The sequence below is a fragment of the Pangasianodon hypophthalmus genome, chromosome 17 (assembly GCF_027358585.1).
Source record: "Pangasianodon hypophthalmus isolate fPanHyp1 chromosome 17, fPanHyp1.pri, whole genome shotgun sequence".
Classification (NCBI taxonomy): Eukaryota; Metazoa; Chordata; class Actinopteri; order Siluriformes; family Pangasiidae; genus Pangasianodon; species Pangasianodon hypophthalmus.
In genome coordinates, this window is record NC_069726.1 from 11,964,067 (window position 1) to 11,984,946 (window position 20,880).

Below are 20,880 nucleotides of genomic sequence, written 5' to 3' on the forward strand. Positions count from 1 at the left end.
AAAACACCTCATACCAACTATCAAGCATGGTGGTGGAGGGGTGATGATTTGGACTCGATTCGCAGCCACAGGACCTGGGGAAACTTGTAGTCATTCAGACAACGATGAACTATGAATTTTATACCAAAATATTGTTGAGACAGGTGTCCAGCAGTGTAAGCTGGGCAGAAATTGGGTCATGCAACTAGACATCCCAAGTGATCCCAAGCACACCAGCAAGTCAACATATCAATGGCTAACGAAGAAGTAAATCAAGCTGTTGGAACAGCCAAATCAAAGTCTAGACCTCAACCTGATCTTAAGAGAGCTGTGCATAAACAAATGCCCTCAAGCATCAATGAACTGAAGCAATGTTGTAAAGAAGAGTTTCAGAATTTCAGAATTTCTCTGAAATGATGTGAGAGACTAATAAACACCTATAGAAAATGTTTACTTCAAGTTAGTATTGCTAAAGGTAGTTCTATATTTTAGTGAATTATAGGGTGTACTTATTTTTCCCCACCTAGTTTTTGAACGTTGGTTTACTTTTTGGAAAAAATGACTACATTTTGGAATCTGTTCTTTTTTTTTTTTTTTTGTCACCTGAGATTATTTGTTTCTTTTTGCAAGTTGGTGAGGACCAGACAATTGTTATTTAGGCCCTGATAAATAAAAACATAGAATTGAAGGAGGGTGTACTTTCTTTTTCCCATGATTGTAAATATCTGTGCCCACTGCTTAGTACCATGACATGATATTAATTCTTAATTTGAAGCATCTCACAAGAAAAGATGGTGCATTTTTTTGGTCTGTAGGATGATGCTGTTCCAGAGATTCATCTCCATATATCGAGTACTAAGAAGAAAGAACTGGTTTGTTTCTACTCTGAAGCTGACGACATAGGCGCAGATGTCCCTGTCCACCTCTCTGACCTCAGTGTGCGCTCCGGATGGTAAGGCCTGCTATGCTTTATACTTGATGTGTGACCTTGCAATAGCAACATGAACAGCATTGTTCACGTACTTGCCTGCATACTTTTTGTGCATCCTGGGCATTAAAGCAACATCCACATACCTGTCATCAGGTTTCTAAGTCTAAGTGTAAAATGTTTAGTGATTTCATACACTGCAATATTAAACAGACTGACGAGGTTTGTTTCTTTTTAAAACTTGCTGCTGTTGTTTTGATTGTTGTCATGAGCTGCATCTTAGAAGATTGGTACGCAAAACATGAGAGGTTTTTAAAATACCTCCTAAACCGGTTAGTGTTAGTACTCAATAACTGTATAGAATAGTACATAAGTACGTCATTTAAGACGCAGCACTAGTTTGTTTGTTCCGTTGCAGACTCTGTAACATGATGCTATACTGCCCCCACTATTTACATAAGACTCCAACGACTATAGGATACATGCGGCAGCCATCTTGCGTACAAGTAGTTGTAGTTAAAACCAAGTTTAATGCAGGTTTAAGGATCTCCCTAGCATCGTGATTCAGACATCTTGCTAATCGTTGCCATAATAGCAACAGTTCAAGTTAAGCCGACTTTACTGTTGCTATGTTAAATCCACTGTAGCACTGTCCGAGCTTGAAGGGGCGTCCATGCCAACTGGCTGTGTTGGATTGTTTAGTGCTGAGTCATAAGTGTGTTCTTGAAAACTGCACCTGTGAAGGAAAGGCCACTTCCTGGTCCACTGTTCCTGTTCTGCTGCTTGTATAAGTGGGTCTTGAGGAAAGGCATCATGTTCCAGCTGAAGTGGTGACTCCTCCCAGGACAAATCTAACACTCATTATGAGCATGGAGATAAGGCAGTTTCGGTAGCAAAAGGTCATTTTTCATGTTTAATTACACTGTTAGTTAAAAAGCTGTAATGACAGATATTCCTGGGTCAGTCTCAGGTAGGCCCGTCAGGGTAGCTATAATACAGAGAAACAATTTAGGTTTTACTGTGAATGTGGCAATGTTTTTTAAAGCATAGTTTTTATGCACTTTATACCCTACCAAAATTAACATTCATGTCAGTAAAAATCATCTACTAAGTCAGACATTCTGGAGGTTTTCTAGAAGGTAGACTGCCTAGACTGAGGTAAAAAGCATTTAAAATGTAACCTTAAACACACTCGACTGGGTGATTGACTTAGTTACACACTGACTGTCAGTCTGTATTCCTCTTTTACTCATTGTTCCATTTGGCTAAAAAAAAACACCATATACTGTCTGCTGATGTGTCTGGGTTAACATAATTATGAAGTGTAACAACAGTGTACTAACATCTTGGAACAGAATTTAACACCTTTAAATTACCATTGGGTGTAAAATACTCACGGGTGTCCACAATGCTTCAAATATAGCTCACTTTGTTGTTACAGTCACAAAGTTGAGCAGAGTTTTCCAGACTGACTTCTTTTGTGAGTGTGTGTGTGTGTGTGTCTGTAGCTGGCAGGCATGTTTCTTTCCTGACATAAAGCCAGTTATGGTCTTTTTGTAACTGTAGCTGGGTGGCCTATGATGGTGCTGGATTCACAGGAAATCACACAGTTCTGGAAGCTGGAGGCCTGACCACACCCATTCTACAGAATGCTCCCATCTCCTGTGTGCGGTCACTTCGTCCACTGAGAATGGTGCGGCTACATTAACCTCTCTCAACATAGACACTAACCCCACATCTGCCTCTATAGATCAGATTACAGCACAGAAAGAATCATTATCACAACAGCATTTGTGTAGAATTTAAACCTGTAATTTGGTGGTGTACCTGTGTAATAATGTAGTTCATGAAATCTGCAAGATAAACAATGAATATGCTATGCTTTTTTTTTAATGGTACTGCTGTGCAGTTTTATTAGCTGTGTATATTTTATGAACAGCTTATACTGTACATAAATATCTTGTTTTTCTTATTTATTATGCCTGCAGAGAGGTCTGAGAGTACGAAGACCTCTGGATCCAAAGGTAAGGAAAATCAAGGCCTAATTCAGGGAAACTAAGCTAAGGAAGAAATTGGCAACTCGGAAACCATTTATGCATTGACTAAAATTTTCACCGTTTTAAAATGACCAGTTGTGATCAGGTTTGCCAAATTTCACAAAAGCTAGACTGAGTGTGTGTGTGTGTGTGTGTGTGCATGTCAGTAAAGAAAGCAACATATTACATAAGAGGCCACCACTTTTCAGATAAAGAAAAACATAATGAAGGCTGCTGGGTTTTGCATGCAAAATAAGAAGCAAGTGTGACAAAGTCTCCAGAAGAACTGTGGCTGGTTCAGCAAGAGGCTCAGTAAAACCTGAAAGCTAATTTCCTTATAAAACTGCACAAATTGTCACTACAATTTTTTTAAAAGCAAACAGTCATCACACCAAGTATAGTATAGTATTTTTTAAATGTAGAAACATTTAATTTCATTATTTTTGAAGACGTCTTTGATCTAAAGCATTTCTAGCATTTAAGTACCGTGTATATATAAATACGAAATATACTTCTTCTGTTACTGACACACAAACATTTTTCTGTAAAATTTAATAGAAATGCTCATATGCAAGCATAAGCCAGTACAATACTTACTGATCCGACAATGTAGAAGTCCTAAAAATCTATAACAAAGTTTGTACTAAAAAAATAGGGTACCAAAGACTTTTGCACAGTTTACACACACACACACACACACACACACACACACACACACATATATATATATATATATATATATATATATATATATATATATATATATATATATATAATGTGTGTGTGTGTGTGTGAATATATATATGTGTGTGTGTGTGTATGTATATATATATATATATATATATTGTTATATATAAAACAATATAGCTGTTGGATGTTATTTCCTAAGTACATGATGAGAACAGTAAGAAGAAACCCATGTATGAGAAGAGACTGGCCAGTATGCACATTTTAAAATAGAGATTTAATTAATATGCAGTTTGCAAAACAGCTAAGCCAAAAAAAAAAAAAACTAATTACATGTGTCATCAGGGTAGGTGAACAATGTCAAAGTGGTGAAAACTGAGAACCTGGCAATGCTGTTAAATGGAAAGACTTTTGGAAAGACATTCCATTCATACTGCAAATGTGGCCACATGCGTCTCAGTGAAGATGGATGTTCTCCTGTGTCCCTGCATAGATGGTGATGTATGAGAAGCCACTCTTTCAGGGTCAGTGCAAGGAGCTACTGGAGAACACACCTAGCCTAGAAACTGCTGAGGGAATAGTACACGTCTCCTCGCTACGAGTCACTGGAGGAGTGTGAGTATTTTTCTCACACGCACACAAACACAATTTCAGCAACCGCAAAGGTGCTAATGGCTCTGTTAAAGTAAATGTTGCGCTTCACATGCTCTTCAAATGAAGGTGAAGGAAATTGTGCTGCATGTACCTAGTGCATAATTGGGAATGAGGGCTGATACCTACACTTTTCAAGCATAAATCACAACCTTTGTCACATGACCAAGAGTGGAATGCTGCTGAAGCTAGAACCACATTACGTACCTGTGTGTGTGTGTGTGTTTCTATGTTTCTATTTCTATGTACTCATGCTAGGTTTCTGCAGTGAGAATGACTTCAAATGAACAGTAATGTGTGTGTGTGTGTGTGTGTGTGTGTGTGTGTGTGTGTGTAACATTAACATTACTGCAGCAAGACACAACTTAAACAAATCCTGTTCTCCACCTTCTGCAAACAGAGCAAGAACTGTTACCATACTTTAGGGCACGTGTGTGTTTAAGTGAGCATGTGTGAGTGGGTATAAACAGATTTCGTCAGTGGTCTCTAGTAACTGGGTGTGGAAGGAGGCTGATATGAGTTTCTTTGTCTTTCTGACGCTCCCTCTCTATCTATTCCCCTTGTTAACCTACGAGTTCCCGGGACAGGGCTTGTTTAACATGACTTTAGTCATGCACTTTAACGGCAGTACTTAGAGAAAAGGGCTTTTTGCTATATGTTTTAATGATGGGCATGTTCTTCATGATTTACAAGATGTGTATGTGTGTGTGAAGGGTGTGTGATGGATGAGCTTATATTAAGGGTTCTGTGTTTAGCTGTTGGGTGGGGTACTGTGGCAAAGGTTACAGTTATGTTCACTATGATGCAGGTGGGTGGGCTACTCCTCTGAAAACTACAGAGGGCAGCAATGTCTGTTAGAGGAGGGCGAGTACAGCGACTGTACCACACTCTTCAGTGGACCAGGAAATGTTCTAAGATCCTGCCGCTTCCTTCAGGCTGTGAGTACACACCCATACAGAGAAACACACTTTGATGTATTTACCTACATATATGTAGGCATGACTACTAATTTTTACTGGTCAATCAGTAATTCCCCAAAGAGTAGTTGACTAGATGTCTTTTCTAAACTTTTACAGGACATCACTATTTTTAGGCTGTTTTATTTGTGCAGCAAAGAACGCATCAAACCGCACTTCAGTTAACAGCCCTACACAGGCTACACTCTGCTTTTTAGGCTACACTGTTAACAACGAAAGTACAGTAAATGTGCAAAATAATAATTCTGTGTATCATATTACATTATTTAACGACATGCTAATTTCTAAAATGCACTCATATAGACGAGCTGGTGGCACAGCTGAAATCCCTCTGACTTTTCTCTCCCCTTTATGCAGAGTGATCTCAAAGTGTTAATGGTCCTTTAAAGGAAAAGAATATTAAAAAGACTATTTTTGGCTGTAGAATTGGCTTCATCTAGTCTGAAATATTTTCAGACGAACAAAGTAGCTACCTTTACTGTCTGCCTGCAACTCCTTATCCTTCCTCACTGTTTTTTCTACTGCCACTTGACATCCCCACAGCGGTGAATGTAAATATGTCAGATGACTAGTCTATGCAGCCCCTAATATATACACATGTAAGCACAATGACATGCACTTAAACATGTGCCATCTTTCTTCTGTTATCATCTCCTCTACAAGAATTCAACTATTCAAGTACTTCCAAATATGTGCAGTCTCAGAGGAGTTATATTTGCATGTAGTGGGGGCTAAAAGTGGGTCAGATTTTGAATTTGAGGCTCTAAGGCTTTGACCCAGTTCGACTCGACTCACACTTGTATGTCTGTAACAGCATGTGATAATCCATAGCAAGTATTTGCTACAACCACTGTTGATAAAATTAAGCAAGATGGGGGTAAGCAGTGAAAGTGAGATAGGTGAAGGCACGGTGTGAGGTATAGAAGGTTCAGCCTTAGTCTCTAATAGACATGTTCAGGTAGATGTGGTTGTTCCTGCTCGCATAAGGAACTCCTGCTGCCAGAAACCTTTTGCACACTGACAGGTTGTTCAGCACTGACATTTACAAACTAGAACAACACTCTGTGCAACAATTCACTCCATCATTCTGTACTTTAATGGATTAGGAAAAATTGATTTATTTTGTTTACAATAATGGTTCCTGAGAGGTACTAAGTGGTTTTGTTAAGTTGGAAATGTTGTTGTGGTCATTCCAGGATTTTATTGAGCCTGCGGTGTCCCTTAATAATTGTGGAGAGCAGATTGAGCTTGTGGACCAGGACGTGGCAGACCTGCAGCAGACTGGACTAGTGAATGAAGCAAACACCATCCATGTTAGAAGTGGAGTGTGAGTAAGACATTAAGATCTTTTTATTCATTAGCAATTTAATATACTGTATTTATATCACAGAGTCTAGAGAAGATGCGGAAATATTCTGGGCTCATTGCCATTTGATGATATACTCCTTCTGCTCTTGAGGAAGACAGTCCAGTAGTGTTTTCACACTTAAACCCCACTATGTTAATGGCATATCTTTACTGGTAATGTTCAAGCTTAATGTCATTTAAACTTGCAGTCATAAAGTGATATTTAGATGCACATTCACTAAGCCTTGTTACACAGGCTGTGAAGTATAACACTTTTCACATGAATTTGTTATAGACACTTCAAGTACGTGAGGTTGTTTCTCGTGTGTTTTATCTAGTTACGGTGAATTCTTTAGCCTGCCCGTTATTTGCTCATAAATGACTGCATCATGTCTAATGCTATTCATATGACAAAATATTTTGTCCTCTTTTTGCCTTGATTTGCTATAATTTCCAGTCATTCGTCTTAGTCGTTGACTAGGTTTTCTTCCTACTGTGCAAATATTTTAAATCACCCACCTGGAAAAGGTGTTAGAATGCTGTAGGATAAATAGTTATCAGGACGTCATCCTCTTTCCTGGTAATGTATTGGCTTATGCTCACGCATGAGTATTTCTGTTAAGTTCCCTGGAATTATATTAGGTTGTGTCCTAGTCAGTTGATTCTTGCATTCACATTTAACTCGGTCTTGTTTAATCATTGTTGAATTTACATGTGTGACTTTGGCTTATGTACTATAGTAAGCATTAGCTGTGGTAGTAAAGTCTTAAAAAGGTGGAATCCTTCTGCAAAACTGCTCAGGCTTCCAAAGCTGGAGTTGGATGTAACCAGTTCATTTGAAATGTTTTTAGGTGGGTAGCCTACAGCGGGAGATATTTCACAGGAGAACAGTGTGTACTCGAGAAGGGCCGATACTCTGGATCACTAGACTGGGGTGGCAGGCAGAGTTCACCTCTCTCCATCCGGCCTGTACAGAGGGTAAGTACACACTGGAATGCTGACAGTCGAGGTTCAGCAACAGATCAGTTTCTGTTGTGCCAGCAAAGACAGTGACTCATTTATTTCGTTTCTGAACTTCTATTAAAAACATAATCAATCATGTTAAATCAGTCAGTGGTCTAATCAGAAAAGCTGCTAACCTCATGCCTCAACTGAGCATGAACATAACTGATTCCAGTATAACTTTTGTCTTTTTAAGGAGCTTTGTGGTGAAAGAGATTCAAAGTTCATGGTATGTTTATTATATTTACATTTATTTTCCCAAATGTATGAAAATATAGCACAGTCAGATACTGCTTAAACAGGAAAAAACTTCTTGTAGATGACAATTCTGTCATAATGCCAGTCTATAATTGCACTGTCATTCTGATTCAGTGTTCTGTATGTGTTCGCTCTGTATCTCATCGTGTTTGTTTGTGTGTGTAGCTGTCTGCCTACAGCAAACCATGCTTTGCGGGAGAGGGCAGACAATTTGAAAGTGAAATGGCAGACTGTGGCATGTTAAATCCCATGTCATTCCGAATAATTCAGGGCAGGTGAGACATGAACACCATGTTCAATACACCTGTACTACAGCAGGAAGCCAGCAGATACAGTTAGTATTTACAGTAAAGTCTCCCTGTGTTTCTGTCTTACAATGTTTAGGTGGTTGCTGTATGATGAGAGGGGTTTCTGTGGTAACCAGTTTGTCCTTGAAGAGGGCCTTTATCCAGACCTCACGTCCTTTGGCTGCATGGCAACAGCCATTAAATCCTTCAAACCCATTCAATATGTGAGCCTTTGATTCATGAAACATTTATTTGAAAACTTTGTACATTTTTTTTTTCTATTTTGGAGTACCCCTGAATGTGCTGCATTTAATGATAACTGCTATTAAATTGAACGGCAAGTCTTATTTCTTTATATCTTCATTAGTATGGATTGGATAGAATGGATTTTTAAATGTTAGTCCTGCTCTTTGAACAAATTGCTCTCAGCTGTCAGTTGAAAATCTGAAGCGGTCACAGTAAATGACAATATTTATGCATCAAATTTATGCAGCAGTCATAACGAATGATATGCTTTAGTTCACAGATTTTTGCATCGTGCTGTGTGATTGCTAATGTAAGCCTGTGTTACCCCATGCAGAGCTTCTCGGAGCCCTCCATCAGTCTTTTTTCACTGAGCTCGTTTGAGGGGTTGGAGACTGTGACAGATTTACCCATGGAGACCATGAACAACTTCTTTACTCAGTCTGTTAGAGTCAACAGTGGCCTGTAACTCCCTCAATCTTTTGTTGCTTTATATCTTTATATACATTTTTGTGTTTGAGTACATATGATGATGGGCTACGTCTGTCGGTGCCCCTTACAGGTGGGTGGCGTACGAATTCAGCCAGTTTAAGGGACGTCAGATGCTGCTGCAGACGGGCGAGTATCCATGTTGGAGTGATTACAGTGGCTGGGAAACCATTGGCTCCCTCCACCCACTTAGACAGGTGAGCTCCAGCCAGTTGTGTTGCTTTGCACTCTTAATGGGATGGAACCTCATAGGTTATAGGAAAGAAAGTGAGAGTCTCAAGTGTGGGAAACAAAAATAAATACTGTAAAATACGACAGCTATATCAAAATAGAGATTGAAATCGGATTTGGTCTGAAGTAATTACCTTTTGAGTTCTTGTTTGGCTTTCAGTAGTGAGTCGTGTTCATGCTTCTTTACTAGTGCTGCAAATAGATTCATAATGACTCTTTCTCAAGCTCCTATATTCTTTTTTCACTCCTTTTTATTTTTCTGACATACAAAATTTATTCAAAATCTCACCCACTCGTTATCAGACTTCTGCAGTCATTTGGGACTTTGTGTGTGTGTGTGTGTGTTTGTTTGAGTGGTGGTCTGTAGTGCCCTGATAAAACCCACTCATTCCTAAAAAGATATTATGAATTTACATAACTAGATAGTGCTCACAGCAAGGACTGTGTATGTGTTTATGTTTAGAGACAGCAAATGTGGGAGTGAAGACGTAGGATGAGCGTTTCTTGAATTTGTTTTTTTATCCCTCTTAATTAGGTTGCTGAAAACACCTCAGTGTACATCATTTAAAATTTTAATCAGTCAGGTTTAGATTAAATTAAAAAAAATAGTCATTGAAATAGGTCATGCCAATAATTATACTGATAATGCTTCCATGTATGATAATGTTGGCTTTAAGTCTCACGTCTGGTACTTCTCTTTTGCTATAGTTAAGAATGTGGTGAATATACACTACTATTTGATCTATGACTGATGTTTTCTTTCTCCTCAGCGAAGGATGTATTTGCAGGTGCAGAATCGAGCTCTGGGGATGGCACTGACTGTAGAGAGAACCGGGGAACGCCCATGTCCAGCCAGACTCTCACTGCGTCCTGCTGAACACTCACTACACACACAGCACTGGGTGTACACACAGTCTCAGCTCAAGAGCAAGGTCAGCAGTGAAATCCTCACATGAATAGAGAGAAAGATTGTTGAAAAGGTTTATTCATATGATCATTTATGGAAAAATACCTGCTATAGTAGGGTCCAAAAATCTGAGACCACTAGTGAAAATGCTTCTATTTTGCATTCTTTTCTAATTTAAAACAACAATTTTCATTACAAATTATATTATTGACTACAACTTGAGTGAAAAGTAGAATCTTTGAAATATTTATCTGAATTCCTTAGTATTTGCCATGTCCCCTTTTTGCTTTAATGACTGTGTGCACTCAAGCTGGCATGGACTCCTTATGATCCGTTTTAGATTAAATCCAGTGGAGTGTCATCTGAACACACGCTTCAGTAGAAGAGATTAGGCATGAGGAAAATTTGACCTTTTGTACAAAGCACTTACCAAGGACAGTATCACAAACTTGCATACATTTAAACGGAGACCTCGAAATAGTACATCTTGATTATTATATATTCAAGATTTTGAACATTTGCTTTCTTTGTTTTAAATATTTTGACATTCTAACACCTTCTGTTTATTTCCAATTTTAAATGAAAAAAAAATAAAAATCCCAGATTTTCAATGTGGTCTCAGAATTTTGGACCCCAGTGTATGTGATTTAAAAAAAAATAAAATAAGAATTAAGCACTCTTCAAAAAATGTGAACATGGCACATAGCATAGTGTTTTAAGCAATTTAGTGTTCCTACCAGATAGATTAATAGTCATGTTTTCTGAATGGTACTATGTTATGTATCGTAGAATATATTTTTGTGTGTGTATATATTAATACTCATTATATATAAGTATATATAATAATTATATAGTTATTATAGCTCAAATTTATTCATTGTGGAAACGTATATACTGTTTAAATATATGTATATGTGCTAGTGATCATCATCCAGGCACAGATTCAGCTTTACATAACAGACTAGGCTGTATAATTGCTTTCCTATTTCACTGTCTCCAAAACTGAAGTGCCACATGGCTAAAAATAGAGTTCTAACTATAGAGCATTATGGAAATTTAAACCAATTATAGTGCTGCACATGTCAGCAAAACCTGAAGTACAGATAAGCATAGCTGCTATATAATAAGGATCTTGGCCTGGTGAAATGTAATCTTGCTCCATGCACAGATTACAGTTTTGATTATACAGTTCTTCAGTTTTGATTGACAAGTAGAATTATTAGGGACAGCATTACAGTTCAACTGAGCAAAGACTTGTGCTGTGTGTAGATTCTGACCTAGTTGTACTAGCATGAGGATATGTTTTTGATGAAGACCACAAAGCACTTCTGTAAGTTGCTGTGGATAGGGGCGTCTGCCAAATGCTGTAAATGTGTGTACAGGTGGGAAAGGGCTGCATGTCTGTGATTGGTGGGAAGGCCTGTGTGGGCGCCAGAGTGGCTTTATGGGAAGAGCATGGGCGACTGAATCAAAGGTGGAGTTTAAATGAAAACGGGACGATCTCTTCTCATTTAAACCACAGCCTAGTACTGGACCAGAGAGGTAAGTTTTCTTAATAATCATCATCATTACCTAATTATCATCTAATTATTATTATTTGACATAATTTGCATATAAAGCATTTAACATTTTATTGCAAAACAACCAGTAATTTCTGATGCTTGCATGCGTCGCCTCACATTCTGGAAGCCTGACTGGAGCTTTTCTGCTGGTGCTGTTTCAGGTGGGAGTGGAATAGACAAGGACCATCTGATCCTGAACGAGTTTTGTCCTGATAGAGCCACACAATTCTGGGACATAGAGGTGCTTTAGTGCTGAGGCCAAGAATCAGTCTCCCTGAAACATGCTGGACAGTTTCAAACTAAACAGCACTGTCTCCACCCAGCTAAAGAGGAACAGGCGCAAAGAAGGTTGAAAGCACTGTTCCTTAACACCTAGCCCTAAGGAGCCTCAGCAGTTCTCATTACTTTCTGCATCTTGATCCTAACACACCAACTTGTTCAACCCATTAGGTGATGTTTAGGCAGTTTATGAGTGAAATCAGGTGTTAGAGCTTTGGCATCTGAAACCAGACATTTGATTCAGTTCTACACTTGGTGGTATTCAGCAGTATCAATCAAAAGCTGGAGGTTCTCTTTAGTGTTAAAGCTTGGAACAAACAGCCATAACTGAACGAGGAGGAGAGCCTGTTTAGAAAGGTGTTCTAATTTTTAAGACCAACAACCAAAACCACTACACAAGTCTATGACTATTCAAGGGCAGAATACCCAAGGAGAAAGGAGCTGTTCGCAGTTCCCGTTTGAGGCAATATAAAGAGTATGAATTATATGCTTGCTTTTTTTTTTTTTGTTCTCCAAAGCACATTTGCACTACCAAGATCCTCACTTGAACAGGAGTAGCCCTCTCATAGGTTTTGTGCGTTCCCCTTTCTTACGCACTGCTACTGGATATAACAAATGATGTCCACTTTCAGCCTCAAATGATGTCAACACTCCTTTTACTCAGACAAACACAGGCCAAAAGCAAGTGCTTACTTCTGTTAGTCAGGCTATGTACAGAGAATTATTTAAAGCTGGTCAAATCACTGGATTTATCACTGAACACTGAGTGTATGATATTCAGGAAAAGATGTATGTATTGAATGCCATGTGCAAAGGAAATAATGTGTACAGTTAATAAGCTCAGTTTTTAAAGGTTATTAATATTAAAGATATTACATTCTGGTGTTGTGGTTGAATGGATTACACTGACACGTTTGAAAAATTTCCAGTTTCCAGCCTTTTATCTGCAGACATCAGCTCCCAGAACATAACGGAACCAATCACACAGAAATAGAGGACAGGAGAATGTGTATGTTTGTGGAGTGATGTTCTCACAATGGTACTGAGAGGATCCTTGCTACACATCATTCAGACCCACTGCTAGCATCACTACACAATAGCACAGTATGTACCAGAAGAATACCTCTACTGTCACACACACACACACGTGTCACTCTCCCATGTAACCATTATGTTCATCTGCTGATATTCCAACTGGTAAGGCAGCTTGGTCCTGTCCCGACAGTCTAAAAATGCAATGCAGTCGGTGTAAGAAGAGCCTGTAAGCTGTGGATCTATAAGGTCACACACTGAACAACAATGAGTGATGAGGTCAGGAGTAGACATGTGCTGATTATTAGTTATACACTTTAAATGATCGTCATCACTCATGCTTTCTTTTCAGAAGGCAGCATAATGACAGATTCTAAGGCAACTTATGGCCGGGTTTGAAGGCTCACAATTCTCCTCACATGGCACATGATTGCCTCTGATTGCCTTTTTTTTTTTTTTTTTTTTTTTTTACTGAGGAATAGCAAGTTTAGTATTGTTTGTATTTTTTCCAATCATATCTTTATTGTACAAATATCAGCACATGTCTAGTTAGCAGACCTGCAGCAATCCTTCTGTCCAGAGTCCGAGCACCAGGCCCAGTTTATCAGCATCCTGTTGCAGTGGCAGCTCAGCCACACGGAGTTGCTCTCCACTCAGGAGCTGCTGCAGAGCATTGAGGTGCGATATGGGGAACTCCAGACCCTGCAGCAGAAATGAAGAGAAATATAAGCGTGGGAAGAAGACTGTTTAAAAACAAAGTGACAAGAGTCCTGTATGTCTAGCCCTCATGGTAGGGTTTAACTGTGTTCAAAAAAACCCAACTGCTCAAATATTATTATAATATCTTATTTCTTTTTTCAGAGCTATGAGATTTTTATTCATTAACTCTCCATTCTCAGAAACCAAACCACTCAGAAAATGTTTCACATTTTTAAAATCAGTCATATTAACATTTTTTTCCTTCTTTAACTTTTAAACTTTTAACTTTTTATTAAAATTTGTTATATTCAAACTAATATTATTCTAGTATTTCTAAGATTAAACCAATTCAACAAAATGTGTTTTTGTGTCACCTGTACTGTCTTCTCTTCCTCTTCATCCTCTTCCTCTTCATCCTTCTCCTCCTCCTCCTCATGATGATCCTGAGTCCCCATCATGTGCGTCTCCCTTTTGTTTCTCAGTGAGTGTAGCACGAATGCCGATAACTTTATAGCCTCATCCTAAAGGAAAAGAAATATGCATGCGGAATGTTTTTTCATGTGAATAATGGCCACAAATGCTAGCAGACTCAACAGAGATGGTCTTACTGTGTTGTCTGGACTGGGCTCCAGTGTCAGAACAATGTGTTCTCTGAACCTCACACACACCGAGTCCTCAAGCATTGGCAACTTTCCAGCTTGAAGAAAAAAAGGGGGAAATAAAACCAGGTGTACCACTTTCACACATTCAAGGTTAGATGCACACATTCTAGCCCTTGTTTTTACATTCGTGGCTTTGGAAAGGTCCAGTGTAGATTACATTATTATTTAGAGCCAGCTGGATTTTAATTCAATTCAATTTTATTTGTATAGCACTTTTAACAATGGACATTGTGACAAAGCATCTTTACAGAAATAAATGGATTAAAATTATATATATATATATATATATATATATATATATATATATATATATATATATATATATATATATATATATGAGTAAATATGTGAATTTATCCCTAATGAGCAAGCCAGAGGTGATTTTACATGAATGAATCCCTTTATTGTCATTGTACATCTCTGTATACAACAAAATTAGAAGCACTGCTTCTGACTGGTGTTAGAAAAAACAAACATATAACATTAGACAATATCATCATCATCATCTACATTGCACACACACCTGGAGCGAGGTCTTCCTCCTGCAGGCGGTAAGGTGGGAGTCTGTTGGAGATGAAGTCTCTCTTCATCTCGGAGGAACGCAGATCCTGTTCATCCTGCTCCAGTCGCTCTGCTAGACTCCTCAGAATCGTACACACCTTCTTCTTAACCTCAGAACCCATATGTGCAGACTGACACACACGTCAGAGAGGGGAAATGATAAGGTCAGCATTAAAACAGGCTTAAGCCATATATACCACTGTATAATAGGATTATTTAACAAGCAGACAACATTGGTCAGGAATCTGACCTGTTCTAGAAAACCTGGAAATGTACACACTAGCTTTTCAGACTGCAAATAAGAATATGGATCGGATATCTTGGAAAAGAGATGCCCTTGTTTCCCCCATGATGCCCTTGTCTTTATAGTCTTTCTTCTTGTAGTTTGTAATGGAGCAAATCTCAGGATTACCCATTTGTTTCTGAAGATTAAGACTGTTTATAGATGTTCACACAATGCAAAAAAAAAAATTAACGTGTTAATTCCACAGTGGAGTTGTGTGACACGGTAAGGTGCAGAGCAGAGACCGAAGTTATTATTTTCCATAATGGTACATCCTCAAGTGTTGTATTCTTCTTATACAACAGCAATTTGCCAACAAAGTTTAGTAACGACACATGCTTTTTATCCTTTTATAGTTACATTAAATGTTGTGAAATGTCTATGCACAAGTTAGTTCCTGTTATCACTTATATTATAGTCGTTTCCTCAGCCTCTCTTTTCTTCTCACTCTTGAAGTTGAGAAAATAATGAAACACAGCATTTCACACAACTCCTCCGTCCTTAAGACTTTCCAGTAGTGGAAAACATAACATTTTAAAAGCAAAACATTTATCACTCCTGAGCTGCTGGTAATCCAGACCTCCCCCCCTTCACTCTCGACCTGTCCACCGGCAATGCTTCATACTGCCACGAAAACGCTTCAGCTGTTTTCCATGGACTACACCAACACACATTGTGCTCACACACACGCACACTACAGTGTAAACCCATATGAGGATGGGTTCTCTGTTGAGCCTGGTTCCTCTCAAGGTTTCTTCCTATCACCATTTCAGGGAGTTTTTCCTTGCCACCGTCTCCCTGCTTGCTCATCAGAGACGGCACACACACACAATTCACTTTACTTTTGTTTGTGTAAAGCTGCTTTGAGACAATGACCTTTGTAAAAAAGCGCTATACAGATAAAAATGAATTGAATTGAATTGAAAACATACCAACCATTACAAACCACCGACACTATTATGGACTACTTCCATAAATGTTAAATATCTCCTTAGAGAAATCTTCACCATATCAACAATATGTTTTTTGTTGTTCAAAAAATTTAATTTCTAAAATTTGTTAATTATTAGCCTTATATTCTTTTGTGGAGCTTCTGTCATACTGTCCGATCTTGTGAATGAGGTGTTACTACAGATTAACAGATTAGAATGAGTGCATTAATTTGAACCTGTGATACAGGAAATGAATCAACACCTTCTGACCAATCAGATTAGAGAATCAACATCGCTGTAGTAAAGACAAGTCAGGAGAAAGTCCTACAAAATTGAAGTATTAATTAGACTGGAACCCTGTTAGTGAACCAGTGTGTACAGGAGTTTCGCTGTGGTCACCTCAAGTAGTACAAATAAGGAAAATATGATGCTCTTACAGTATGGATGTTTCTGGGTAAACCACTACGCAAGCTGATGTCATTCTTCATAGAGTCGAACATAAAACCAGGGAAGATGTCCAACACAAAGTCACCCCATGACCTGGGAAAGAAACACAGAAATATAGTTTATACAGAAATATTATACTATCTACATATACTACAGAACTCAGGTGGTGTGTATGCACATACATGATTTGGTATGTGCTGAGAGTGAGGTGTGTGGAGTGCTCCACTCCTGCTGGTGTGTCTGCTTGGTGAATGGTTCCTCTGGGGAAGTACAGCAGATCACCTGCCTACACACACACACACACACACACACAAGATGCATAATCAAAATTATGCATAATGGAAACATGCAAGCTGGAATAAAAGCACTGTCCATCTGAGGAAAAATCTGAAAGCCATTAACTTTAAAATCACAAAAGGGACAGAAATAGGTGACAATATTACAAAGTGTACAAACATTTCAGACCATCAGTGCAAGAATTACCAAAAAAAAGGGAATTAGATGACTTGAAAATTCTTCATTATAGTTCATTCTCAGTAATGCTGGTCAGAGCATGACAAGCAGAGGACAGCAGAGTGAACAGTTCAGTATCTATGCATCATGTTCACTGTGCTGTCAGTGTCGAGTCTCTGTGTAGTTACCTTCAGTATGAAGTCATGGGTGGGCTTTCCGATGCGCTCCTCGGGCTCTGTGCTGTACTCGCGGGCCAGTGGGACGGTCGGCTCGTACAGTCGCCAGTGCTTCTGACCCTCCAACTGCAGAATAAACACCTACACTGGGGGAAAGAAAGCACTCAGAACACACAGCCATGGCTTTACACACTGTTAGACTCTTTCAATTTCAAATACTGGCAGCAGTTTTATTTGCTATTCGTTGCATTTTATTCCATCCTATAGATACTACTTTTGTGCATCAGATAAATATTTTCTGTATAACAGCAGACATTTTAACTATAGCTTCTCTTTGCAATAGCAGTAACCCAGTAACATGTTAGAGGGATTTTCCACTTGACTGAGAAATGGAAGAAACTGATAGCAAAGGCTTCTTTTTCTTCTTAGCATTTAATTTGAATTACATTAAATGTAACTCTGCTCATTTTTATGAAGCTACGCTTCATAGAAAATAAAAGCAAGGGAAATTTTGAACAGGTCATTTATTCTCAGTGTGAAAGTCCCCGTAGGACTGCTGAAAGAGTACTTTGGAGAAATGAGCAGGTGAAAAGGTGGAGAGCAAAAGCGCCTGAGGTCATGCTGTTCAGTACTACCTCCACATCATCATAGTGAGGCGGCAGACCCTGAGAATCCTCAGGCGTGATGTAGACGTTGGATCCGACCAGCGAGCCGAAGAAACACTCCAGACGCTCCTGAATATGCCACAACTCATCCTGAACACACACACACAAAAATCACAAAGTCTGATCTTTCACTTAAACACTTCGCATTCACTCTCGGGTTGAAAATCTCCACAGCTCACCTTAAACCTCTGCGGCTGGTGGAACTGGATAGTGGCTTTCTTCTGATTAAAATCCTTTCTCAGCTGGTTGTATTTCACTCGCCCCTCATTATTCATCACCAGCTTGTTGCCATTTACGCAGCGTAAAACGTTCAGATCTCTGGCGTACTCCAGGCCCTGGGCACACAGCTGTTTAAGATCTGACAGCTGAAAGAGGGACTGGTAGTAAGACACGATTGCTGGGTCTGATCTCTGCAGCAGCAGTGGTTTCTTCTCCCAGTACTCACAGAAGAACTCGTCCACAGGCGTGGGTGAGATCAGACTCTGGAAGAGGCTGGCTGGAGAGTCGAAGCACAATGGAGATGCAGGACTAGTGGTGTCTGTCTTTCTGTGTTTAGCAGGCACTTCCATGCCCTCCTTCTTCTTCTCCTCAGGAGAGATTACTGCTGATCTGCCTTTTTTAGGCATCCCTGTCCAGCACACAACAGATTACACTTTAGTTTAGAGCAGGGGTTTCCAATCTTATCCGGAAAGGGCCAGTGTGGGTGCAGATTTTCACTCCAGCCAAGCAGACGCCACACCTGAGTCTACTGAAAGCCAAGATCAACTGATTAAACAGGTGGAATCAGGTGTGGCTCCTGCTTGATTGGAATGAAAACCTGCACCCACACTGGCCCTTCCTGAATAAGATTGGACACTCCTGGTTTAGATTAATTCAAACATAACTCTAAAATTAACCTCTAAATAAGTCTCTGGAACTTGATCACAGATTCCCAACCCTGTGGAGTATACTGCACATTTATTAGATTCCCTGCACTAACACACCTGATTCAACTGATCAGCCCTTCCTGAGCTGAAGTGTGTGTTGGAGGAGGGAAAACCCTGTAAGGTGCAGGACAGGAGGTACTCCAGGACCAGGGCTGGCAACCTGTGCATTAGATAATAAGCAGTTTGGTTTGTGCCATGTTTATATACAGCTGCTACTGTAGGACAAGGTAAGATGTAATACACACAGTATTGCTTTAGTGACTGGAGAAAAACCTGACAAAAAAGCAGAACCATCACACTCTGGTCACTCTATCTTAAAAGTACCTCTTTAATTTCCACAAGTGTTAATGCCCTGATGCGTTTGGATTAAATGACTGACTGAGCTACATGTGTGCACTGTTTAACTAAGTCTAACTTCTGTTAGCTAGATAAACAGAGAGCCTAAAGTCAAGCAAAATTACCTTCCGATAACGATGTCACTGAAGTAAATCAACGGAACATGTAATGAACACTGCAATAGTGTAATGAGCACTAACTCGCACTGCGTCCCACGTGAAAGTCATGTGTCACACCGCTAAGCCTCCGACTAGAAACACGTTTTCGCTGACGTTCCACAGTGTGCTGGAATAAACACCTATAACCAACGACTGTACTGTTCTGTTCAGTTCAATTCAGTTCAATCAGATTTATTGGCATGGCCGTTACAGTATTGCCAAAGCATTGACATGACATGTTTTACAAATAGAAATAGCAATAAAGGAGAAAAAAAAAAAAAAAAAAAAGAAAGAGAAACAATAAAATAATAAGAGAGCAAATCCAGATGCACATAAACAATCACTCAGTGCAAAGGTGTGTGTGTATCACTCTATTGACCAGAACATGTAAACAGCTGAAACTGTAGAATAATACATGGTTTATTGTTTTCTCCACAACTTTACCTGAATTTTAAAAATGCAAGATCTATAAAAACATACACTATATGGCCAAAAGTTTGTGGACACCTGAGCATCACAATCATACATGCTTTTTGAACATCCCATTCCAGATGTAGTCCCCTTTCCTGTTATAATATCCTCCACTCTTCAGGGAAGGCTTTCCACTAGATTTTGGAGCGTGGCTGTAGGGATTTGTGCTCATTCAGTCACAAGAGTATATAAGATTAGGCACTGATGTTGGGTGAGAAAGCCTGGGGTGCAGTTGGCGTTCCAGTTCATCCAAAGGTCTTCAGTGGGGTTGAGGTCAGGGCTCTGTGCAGGCCACTCGAGTTCTTCCATTCCAATCTTGTCAAACCATGTCTTCATGCACCTCGCATTGTGCACAGGGGCCCCTTAGCTCCAGTGAAGGGAAATTGTAATGTTACAGCATGCAAAGACATTCTATACAATCGTGTGCTTCCAACAGTTTGGGAGAACAACATATAGGTGTGATGGTCATGTTCCCACATACATTTGGCCATATAGTGTATATCACTTAGCAACATAATTTCCTTCACTAATGGAAAACATAAAACAGCAGGTATAATCAATGAAGCTTTGAACCAGGCTTCTAAAGGACAGGTCTTCCTCAGGTGAGTAGAGGTACAATGACTGCCTTAGGAGAAAGAATATCATAGAAGTATAGTCATATATAATTATTTTATCTTAGAGCCTTTGCATGCTAATGATATTTTGAAAAACTCTTAATAAGAAATATATTTAGTATATATTTAGTATTTTAGTAAATATTTGACCTCAAACCCAGTGAACACCTTTGGGATGAACTGGAACATCAAATGCACCCCAGGCTTTTTCACCCAACATCAGTGCCTAATCTTATATGCTTGTGGTTGAATGAGCACAAATCCCTACAGCCATGCTCCAAAATCTAGTGGAAAGCCTTCCCAGAAGTGTGGAGGTTATTACAACAGCAAAGGGGGACTACATCTGGAATGGGATGTTCAAAAACCACATATGGGTGTGATGGTCACATGTCCACTTTGGCCATATAGTGTAGGTAAGATATAAAAATATCAGGTAGCAATGTGGGCCAGCAACGTAAATACACTGAACTGATATTAAAGAAGCACATAGTATATATAGGAGGTCCTTTGCAGGAAGGAAAGTACCATGTATTTTTTTCCCTACTTATTGGAACTAAGCTTTTTTCAGTCTCCAACCTTTTTTTCTGAAATTTCCTTTCATA

General features: G+C 39.2%; 2 protein-coding genes across 3 annotated transcripts in view; one reads left to right on the forward strand and one right to left on the reverse strand.

Annotated features, from left to right (window-relative positions):
• The window catches only part of LOC113543498 (uncharacterized), a 37,699-nt gene extending 24,953 nt beyond the window's left edge, over positions 1-12,746 (forward strand). Inside the window, exons 8-22 of the mRNA XM_026941735.3 lie at positions 795-931; positions 2,474-2,600; positions 2,896-2,931; positions 4,124-4,245; positions 5,090-5,219; positions 6,455-6,585; positions 7,457-7,583; positions 7,804-7,836; positions 8,031-8,140; positions 8,250-8,376; positions 8,733-8,860; positions 8,958-9,081; positions 9,886-10,047; positions 11,405-11,564; positions 11,746-12,746. Coding sequence (XP_026797536.3) covers positions 795-931; positions 2,474-2,600; positions 2,896-2,931; positions 4,124-4,245; positions 5,090-5,219; positions 6,455-6,585; positions 7,457-7,583; positions 7,804-7,836; positions 8,031-8,140; positions 8,250-8,376; positions 8,733-8,860; positions 8,958-9,081; positions 9,886-10,047; positions 11,405-11,564; positions 11,746-11,834 — 1,743 coding nt within the window. The 3' untranslated portion in view covers positions 11,835-12,746. The remainder of the gene's footprint in view (positions 1-794; positions 932-2,473; positions 2,601-2,895; positions 2,932-4,123; positions 4,246-5,089; positions 5,220-6,454; positions 6,586-7,456; positions 7,584-7,803; positions 7,837-8,030; positions 8,141-8,249; positions 8,377-8,732; positions 8,861-8,957; positions 9,082-9,885; positions 10,048-11,404; positions 11,565-11,745) is intronic.
• A 594-nt stretch (positions 12,747-13,340) lies between these two features.
• On the reverse strand, positions 13,341-19,302 carry riox2 (ribosomal oxygenase 2). 2 transcript variants are annotated; one of them, XM_053241262.1, is made up of 11 exons: positions 19,161-19,295; positions 18,757-18,859; positions 17,953-18,401; positions 17,744-17,863; positions 17,121-17,249; positions 16,662-16,765; positions 16,470-16,572; positions 14,780-14,948; positions 14,203-14,291; positions 13,969-14,115; positions 13,341-13,597 (listed from the first exon to the last, which is right to left on the reverse strand). In XM_053241262.1, the coding sequence occupies exons 3-11, from the start codon at positions 18,397-18,399 to the stop codon at positions 13,445-13,447; spliced, it is 1,461 nt and encodes a 486-aa protein (XP_053097237.1). In that variant the 5' UTR covers positions 18,400-18,401; positions 18,757-18,859; positions 19,161-19,295; the 3' UTR covers positions 13,341-13,444. The 2 variants fall into 2 exon arrangements, with proteins under 2 accessions (XP_053097237.1, XP_026797509.2); XM_026941708.3 differs by lacking the exon at positions 18,757-18,859 and having other exon boundaries at positions 19,161-19,302.
• Positions 19,303-20,880: the final 1,578 nt, after the last annotated feature.